The sequence below is a fragment of the Gymnogyps californianus genome, chromosome 14, assembly GCF_018139145.2.
Source record: "Gymnogyps californianus isolate 813 chromosome 14, ASM1813914v2, whole genome shotgun sequence".
Classification (NCBI taxonomy): Eukaryota; Metazoa; Chordata; class Aves; order Accipitriformes; family Cathartidae; genus Gymnogyps; species Gymnogyps californianus.
Genome location: NC_059484.1, coordinates 12,774,858 through 12,784,151, shown reverse-complemented (window position 1 = coordinate 12,784,151; position 9,294 = coordinate 12,774,858). Strand labels below are relative to the sequence as shown.

Sequence of the window (9,294 nt, the reverse complement as noted above, 5' to 3'; positions counted from 1 at the left end):
CGAGCACCTGGTTTGGCTCTTTCCCACAGCCCCAAGACAACGTCCATGGGACAAAGATCGAGTACGACTGCCTACCGGCAGCCCCTCTCTCTTTGCTCAGTCCCCCCAGCGCTGCTATGGATCTGGAGTCCAGGTGAAGGGGAAGGAAAGTGGCACCATGACAGTCGTAGGTATGAGACAAAAATGCAGAATGTCCCAGCACCAGGTGGGGAGATTCATGCACATCAAACTGGGCCGGAAAACCACCTGGAGGCCAGTTTAAGAAGCTCAAGATGGAGGCAGACGCTTCCTCCTCTCCTTTTGACACCTCGGTGGGACTGGGGAGGATGTGGTCCCGTGGCCGGAAGGGCGAGGGACAAAGGGCGAACAGAGGCAAGAAACACATGAAAGAACCAAACCGAATTTCCTTGCTTTTAGGAGTTTAACCCTTAGTGTTCTCTCATCCTGGATTTTGTTTGCAAATCAAAAATGGGGAAAGATTTTGGTAACCTCAGAGTATCACCAACAGTTTGTTAAAAGACTAATTGCCAAGTAGCTTATGCATGTGGGACCATTAGTAATTCTGTAGCTATGCAAATTAAAACAGTGATGTATGATTTATAGCTTTAATAATGTTCTGAAGGCTCTTAAATTTTAATCACTTGCAACATCCTTTTTAATATTCAATTACTTTATTAACTAATTAGGTCACTTGCTGAAAAAGCACATAAGGCTGGTGCTATTTTAATATCAGCTGAACATCACAAAATACCTTTGAAATGGTGTAAATGGTTTATTTATTTTAAATAGATCATTAAGATGCTATAATTAATAAATCAATTACAGAAAAAAGACAAAAAATTGATAGATGCCAAACCACAACAGTAGTGGCTTCTCTGCTTACTTTATAAATGTTCACAGGGATGCTGAACTTGGTGAACGTGGCCACTGAAGCACCTTCCTAGATAATTCGTATTCAGCTGAAGGGATAAAATTCAAGATATGCTCGGTTCATTATAGATGCTTTTTGTATGAATTTAGCTTTCTGATTGATAAAAGCTCCACAAATGACCTTGATAAGTTAAAGTATTTAAAAGGACTGCCCTCCTTTACAGCTTGCTCTTTTGTCTGTCTCAAAAAAGATAAAACCATAACATCTTAGTCCTGCTAATGCTGGGATGAAAGGCAGACCTCTTGAGGGAGGGAAGGTGGGTTGCTCATCAGTGACTGACCCTGCTCTACTCAAAATGGACAAGCACTCGCTCCTGCCCAGGGACACGGGCTGTGGCAGTGCAGCAGCGCTCACATCCGAGGCAAGAACAGAAGATTGTTCCCCTGCAAAAAGCACAAAGATGCTCATCTGCAGCGCAGAGGTTTACACCTCCAGTTTACACCTCCGGTTTACATCAACCCTTGATGTAAAACCTCAAGTTTGCGAAGTTACATTTGTCACCAGTGTGGCTGCAACTCTGAAACAGACTTTGAATAATCTTCTGTTTTAAAACCTAGTAACTAAGGGTAAGACAAGTACTATTCTAGGAATTAAGTCAATCTTTTTAACAGATTTTGGCTTAAATTATTATATCAATGTGATGATACAAAGAGCAATAGCTTTCTCTCTTGAGAAGTTGCTAGAGAAGACCTGCAGTAATTACAGAGCACTCAACTTTTCTTGCTTCCGTTTTCTCATAACCAAAACCTGTAAATCAGGGCAAAAAGCTTAATGCTACAGTGATCTTTCTGCTAAATGTAAGACTGCCCTTTACAACTGAGTTGCAAAGAAAACAATTCCAAATCTCAATTTACAGAGAGTTTCCTGGGAACTAAGACATATATGGTCTAAGTCTGAGTCTAAAGCAGAGTCCAGGGCGAGGTACAAGGCTGCTACTCCCGTTCCCCAGAACCAAAAATAAAAGCTACCCCTACCTCTGTCCCAGGGGAGCCTGCAGACTGGTTATTCAACAGTTGACAGTAACTTGTACCATTACTGTGGCTTAAGATGGAATCATAGTTTTTCTCTTATGAAAATTCTACCTAGTTAACACTTCTCATCAAAATGATTATCGCTGCTTCAAGAGGCTACTGTTCAGCATGACTATCCCTTGAAAGGAAGAACATACTAGAGTAACCTGGGCTGGATTAGACAGTTGTGCAGAAGGGATAAGGATGCCTAAAACAATGCTAAATCCATTTCACATGTTATATGGGAGCTGCCACAGGAAATAAAGGTGCAGAACAATACAAATGTAAGATCCCAACCGTTGCTGCAGATTGGGACAACTTATGATGCTACACACCTTGGAACAAGTGCAGATACAACTCTTAAGGGGTCAGAGATATTTATACAGTCAAATGAGGTCATCATCACTGTTTTTAAGAGTGTTTATTTCACCCTACAACAATTCTGCTGTACAACATGGCTCAGGGGGTGTTCTTAGTCTCCTTACAAAGCCCCAGGTCTCAGTCAAATAGGTGCATTTTTATCACGTTCCTGTAACTTCTCCCCAGTCATTTATTCACGTGATCAATTCCCGTGTCACTCAAATCATTTGTGTAGGAAAAACCAGATCTTCCTCTGTCAAACCAAAAACGACAGACTAGCTGGAGTTGCAAATGAAAGGTCACCAGTGCCTCAAACACAACTGCCACCAGGAGAAATAAGGAGGCAAAACACAGCAGAAAGCACCCGCAGAGCTTTCCGAGTCCAGCCCTCTCCCTCCACCCTTCGCCGTGAGGCTGCAGCCGCCTTTCTCCGCCACAGAGCCACTGGTACCGAGGAGCAACTGTTAACCTCCCCAGCTCGATTCAATGTGACAGTGACACTTCACAGCACATTGCATCCAATCTCATTTGAAGCTGACAAAGATTGTTTCTGTTTTATATCTATTGGTTTATTAATGGCCTACAGCCTCTTAAGCAGATGCATATTCATTAGATAGCCAGCTGTTAGGAGGTTCCCAGATGTCGAAAGTAGCTCTGTCTTGGAATGCATTCTTTTTTCCCTTATCATGAAACAAAGTAATTGTAGCTCTATTAAAGAACCAGTTAATTACTGAACCAGTACCTTATGGCATGATTAAAAAAAAAAAAAAAATCTGCAACTTTGTGAGGAGTGAAGACATTTTTGCAAACAGAGATGAGCTGAGCCTTCGCCGTGCTGTACACACACAGAACTTACACAGATGTAGAGACCTGGATTACTCCATGTAAAGAACCTCCAGCTGCAGACACCCAGGGATACACTGAATTCTGCAAAGGCACCTTTCTTCATTTTCCACATTCTGCAGAATTTCTCTCTTACCTCTTACCCTTCCTCATCTGAACAGTGGACGCAGAACCACATAAAAAATGAAAATGAGACACATCTCAATTTTTAAAGGTCATTTTACAGGGAGAAGCAAACGTCCACAGCATCCCAGCTAGATCAAACTGTAACCAGATCATTGAACAAGCTGTACAGATTGACTTACAAATTCCACAGGCCATCCTTTTCAGTCTCACAACATTAACCAGGCTCACCTAGTTGTCTTTGCAACTTACTATTTTTTCCTTTCTTATTTCTTTCCTCAAAGCACTAAAAGCAGGCCCCAAAAGGCAGGTCTTAGCAGCACGGCTAGAACAATAACCACCCTCCTCCCATCACCACCCCCAGGAAGCCCTTCTCCCACTGAAATGTTTAAAACGTTAAGTCAGCTCCAAATCCAAGTGGTTTGGGGAAAAAAAGATTGACGCCGATTCCATGTTTCTGGCTGATGGGAATGAACTGCACAGCCCTTCGGTCCATCTCATCCCGCAGCGACAGCCTCCGAGGAGCAGGCAGCACACTGCTGCTTTGTCCCCAAGAAGGAACTGCGCCTTCAATTACCAGTATAGGAAGAAGAGGGCAACTACTCTTCCTGTGCCGCGGGCAGAGCTCCTAGGGGGGAATAATTGGAAGCATACAGGTATTCAGTATTTAGTTTCCAATTCTCTCATTCACACTTTTAGTTTTTGCCAGTCAAATCTGTCAGCAAGTACCTGGAGCTGTACAGTAAGCGATTTTTCACTGTGCTGACAGTTCTGAGTACTAACCAAAAAAAAAAAAAGTTTTCTTTGCAGTCAAATTAAATATTTTGCTTAAAACAAAGAGTTTCAATGTGTGTGCAAACCCAATGGGTTTGCCTGAAACAATTCTGAATTTTAGTCAGTGATGGCTTGGAATAAAACTTGGGAGGAAGAAAAAAAAAAATCTTTTTAAAAAAATCACATCTCCATTAAAAGCTTTAATCAGAACCAAGTGATGGTAGTATAAAATGTCATATGCTATAAAAGTGTTTACAGTCATGCACAGAGGAACATGGAGGCAATTTTGTAGAGTGACTCCTGGAGCAAAGGCCTCTGAGAATAAAAGTGTCTTTAGATATTTGTTATCCTGTTATAGTTGATATCACCTTGAGTATACAATGCCTGCCTGCATTATGTAAACACTTCATTGATAAATCCCTCCCCCACCTCCCTTAAGCTGTGTCAGACTGTTCTTAGCTGACAGATATAGCTGAAACAGATGCTGCTATAAATACCCTTGTTTAGCTGTTTTGAATATAATTTCTTTTGTAGAACATGGTGGATGCTCTAGTTATCACTGAACTTGCACCTGTGCTGGAATTTATTACTCCTTTGTACATATCAAGATGCATTTTTTTGAATGATTCTATAAAAAACACACACAGGGTTGGATTCTGATGCCCCTTTCTCCTCAAGCAGAGACATCCTTTACAAAGGATTTCACTAATTTTAACTGAGCTAAGTTTAGAAGCTACAGAATCCAGAGGTGGTAAAAGTTTACCTCTTATGACCAGACAAACAGTTAATTCCCTCTATTTACTCCCTGTAGGCTCCAAACTCCCATGACAGTTGCTGCTTTTCAGCTTGGTGTGAAAAGATCACGTAGCTACGCTGGCAATGGTCACAAGGTTTACAGTCTGGGTTTTTAAACCTCACGCACTTTGGACTCTACCATGATAATATAAGCACACTTTTTAAAAAAAAAAAAAAAAAAAAGATGTAGAGTACAACTTGTGAATAGTCTGGGGGAAGAGCAAGGAAGTCAGATTTTTGCCAAGGGGCAGAGGGGGAAAGCCAAATACACGCCAGTATGATAGCACACCATGTAGCACACAGCCAGCCAAAGCTAGGCTTCTGGATGGTTTGCAGTTACAGCTGGACCTGGCTTTAAAAATGAAGAAAGCAGTTGTACTCACTAACATAGTAGCATGATTTAGGTTATATGCAAGTCATATTGGGCAGCAGCCGATAAATGGTACATCTGTCACCATTCACACAGTAGTTCATCCGTATTTTCACCTGGAAAGATAATTTCTATTTTTAATATATTATTTTGCTTGTACCCAAAATACCAGAGATGGAAACATTTTATGATATCCATCTTAAACAAGTTCAATATTGTTTTAAGCAAACACAACTCATTTTATATTCAGTCTTTATCTAAAGATGTAAACCATATTCTGCTAAGCACCGCTACCTATGATCCATGTCCTTTAACTGAGGGAGAGAATGGGATAAAACTTCCATGCAACAGGCTCTCATCACTGCAGGCTGAAGATGCATGGGGATGCACCTGCCCCATGTTCTGAAGGAATCTTTCTGGGTTTTCTTTTCTGATGTTTATTTTGGTTCAAAGGACTTAATTCTCATCCACCTGCAGACAAACTGGCTGGCTGAAAAAGAAAACTTCTTTTCACGCTCCATACAGCCTTCTTCATAATTAGGATTTGATCAGCAAGATGAGCAATGTCTGGTAGGGGCAGTGAATCAGTTCAGTACTACAACTGCTCTGTAAGTCTATGTACTCTTGACTAAGATATAATGGACACAACCACAAAGATCCATTCTAAACTGACCAAATGGTTTCCACTGGACTTATTCTAACCCCTGACAAATATGCTTCATTATAATTAGCCTCTTGATTAGAAGCTACATCCCTGGTTCCTCTGAAGAGATGCGAGCAAGCTAAACAAGGACATGATCTTTCAACTCAAAGCCGACTATTTAACCAGCTAACCTTACCTTAAAAGGACAGCATTATGAATACACTCACTCATCAGAAAACCTTCTAAAGACTATTGAGAAGCACTGCACCCCTTCAGCACGACTAAGATAGCAACACTGACTACAGGTTTAGTTTTCCTTGCCACCCATCCACCACCCCAGGAACTAGCTTTCTTCCCACCACAATTTTGCATATATTGAACCAGTTTGAGTCTTCCCATCTGTTAGAACTAGAGGTTTTGAAGATGATTATTCCAAATAAGTTTAGAGGTTTCAGAACAGGAACCAGAGTGATCTCTCCTACTCAGCCATTAAAGCCTGCCTTGATTACTTTGATGTAACAACACTTGAAAGCTCCTATTCTTTGAAACTAATTTAAACACATTGAATTGTTGAAAGATTAAAAACCGCAGTCAGCTAATTACACTCACTCTCATCTCTTATTCAGCAAATGAATCACTTTTCATTACCACTTAGCTGAAGTACATGAATTTCTGCCTAATTAGAAATGTTGTAGATGGAGCATTAGCAAGGCTGGAGCGGGTCAGGATATCTTGCCTGCTTCATTTTTAATTCCTAACAGTAGAGCCAGATAGGAAAGGCTTCAGATAAGAAGTCATTAAACAATTTTAAATTATTTATAAAAATTACTTTGCCCAAATTATAATTATTTTTTTTCCCAAATGCTCTCATAAACGTCAAATGGAATGAAAGGAAAAGCAGCCCAACATTGATTTTAATGAACATTTTAATGTTATGTATAACAGAACATTATGAATACAATGGAAACAAAGCTTTATCAATTTAATAATAAAAAAGAAATCCAACATAAGAAAAGGGAGGCAATAAATTTCATACCTATAGTATAGTGCTTATTCTTAACAATATTCCCAGCTTGTGAATATAACAATGTCTTTGTATTCCAGATTCTAGAATCATGATTCATGTGAACTTAAATGCAGAATTACAGAAGGAAAAACAAAAACTCCAAAAACCTTAATTCATTCTTTTGTTTTCAGTAAAATCTTTGACTGCTACAGGTTTCCTTTATTAATATATATATTTTTTTTACTCCTCTATTGGATTCCACAGCTGCTAATGCCATATTTACACAAAAGAATCACCAAATGTTGTATAAAAGCTAAGATCCAATGCTGTTGGATTAGGTAGGGTTATAGATTTACATAACTTAAGTGTAATCCACCTTGTTATTTTTTTGTAATGATGCAAAAAATAGATATTTTTGCCTTTTGACTGCTGCCGATGCCCTAAACCAGTGGCTCCATAGGGATATTGGTGGTACAAAGGATGCTAAGTGCCACTGTAAAAGAACTGCAAGAAAGTGCATTTTCTGGAGTTTTCTGAAAGGAAACCTTCCAGCAGTCTTGGATAAAGCTTATCCCAGACTTATGCTGGATATCAGTTATAACAACAGAAGCATGTTAAGACCCCAAAAATCTGTTGATCACCAAATTGCTGAGAGAGGATTTTTACAATAAAAATTTGGGTAATATAGCAGTGTGGCTGGAACATTAGCAAAAGTATATATACATTCCAGGTCCCTTTGAATTAGCCATAATCACATATGTAAGCCATTTTTGGACAAAAATATATATTCTTATAAAAAACTGATCATAGTACTTGAGTGACTTCAATTGTGGACTCAGTGGTAGTAAAAGGAATGATCCAATTATGACAAAGCGATCAGGGAGAGGGGGAAAAGAAAGTCAAGCTCTTCAAGAAAAAAGAAAAGTATAAAATTAGATTCAAACATTTTTACCCAACCCCCATTCCAGTCTTCCATCAAGTCCCAAAGTTAAAATTGGTTCTTCTACGTAGGAAAGGTTTTTTGATGGTCTCAATACAAATTATTTTGCAAAATCATCTAACACATTCCTTAGAACAACCTTTCACCTCGCCAGAATTTGAACACTAGTTATTTCAACACTTAGAAAATAGCTTTTGGTTCTTTATGTAGACACTTTAACTGATAAAGAAAAAAAAAAATTATTGATCGGTGTTTTCCATCCCTTCCCCAGCTATATTTGTGCAGCTAAAAATCCTTCATTCAGTCTGCCCATTTATTTTGTTTTTATTTCATTTGATTTATTTTACAATCTTTATTTGCTAAAATTGGCAAAATTTGCAAAGGCATCTTGCTTGGGTTGTACAGTCCCAGGAGTCAGAGAGGTCATAGCAATATTGGGTACCCCCATGCCTATTGTGCCCGTCAAACCCATTCCTGTAGCTGGCACTCCCATGTTCATGTTTATTCCCATCATCCCCTGGTTCATCATAGGCGTGGGTCCCATGGAGGTCATTCCCATCGTACCTGACATCACACTGGGCATTCCCATCCCCACAGGAATGGGCCCTCCCATCAACGGGCTTGTCTGGGGTCGAACAGGCATCATGTTAGGCTGAGGACTGAGGTTCACGGCTGCAAAGTTTTGAGTCATGACATTCATAGGTTGTTGCATATCTGCAAAAAAGAGAACAGGATAGAAAAATCATTAATCAGAATCCGATACTGAAGGTGCTCATGTATTTTAAGAAACTTATGTGGTAACTGCTGCGAACAAAGATACAACGGCCAAAAATGTAGCTATTTCGCTCATTTCCCTATTTTCTGTGTGAAGACTCAGAAAACTTTTATAAAAGTTTTAAATAGCATTTTACAACAATACATGCTACTATGCATACTGTAGAAGTTCTAGAGATTAGGAAGCCTGAAATCGAGATACAGCAGTGGTGCAAACTCTACAGTAAAAACATGCACAGATACCAGCCTCCTAGCACGTCAGTCTCCATTTAGAAAATACCACTTGTGTCAGAAGCATCGCAGTAGTTTAAGAAACAATTATCACTAAACATAGGAAAACAGTAATTGACAGAATACTCCATCTCAAGGACAACCTGCTAAACACATACAGGGCTCAGCGTGCATGCAAAACAGTGCAATAATCACTTACTTTGTTGCTGCATCATGGTATTAAGGGATGGCTGCTGGGGTTTGGAAGGCTGCATCCCAGGTACTAAATTGTCCAAACTGATATTTACACTGGGATCTGACCAAGTTGAGGGTAGAGTTTTGCTTGCATTCTTCTGGACCATCTCTGTGCTTGCATTATAAAGAGGGTTAGGCTTCGGCATCATAGTGTTCATGCTTTGCAGAGGCTAAAAAAGAAAAGTTTGTTGGGATCCACTTGAAACAATTTACCAATAGGAATCGGGACTAAACAACAAGTTTTAATTTTTCCACAGAAG

At 39.6% G+C, this 9,294-nt stretch overlaps 1 protein-coding gene across 4 annotated transcripts in view; it reads right to left on the bottom strand.

The window, feature by feature from the left end:
* Nucleotides 1-5,268: 5,268 nt before the first annotated feature.
* The window catches only part of CLINT1 (clathrin interactor 1), a 55,082-nt gene continuing 51,056 nt past the window's right edge, over nucleotides 5,269-9,294 (bottom strand). For 3 of the 4 annotated variants that reach the window (XM_050905223.1, XM_050905222.1, XM_050905224.1), the window contains exons 11-12: nucleotides 9,000-9,204; nucleotides 6,758-8,509 (exon numbers count right to left, since the gene is read on the bottom strand). In XM_050905223.1, coding sequence (XP_050761180.1) covers nucleotides 8,148-8,509; nucleotides 9,000-9,204 — 567 coding nt within the window. In that variant the 3' untranslated portion in view covers nucleotides 6,758-8,147. Of the gene's footprint in view, nucleotides 5,323-6,757; nucleotides 8,510-8,999; nucleotides 9,205-9,294 lie in introns of those variants that run through there. The other variant, XM_050905225.1, reaches the window with a different exon arrangement.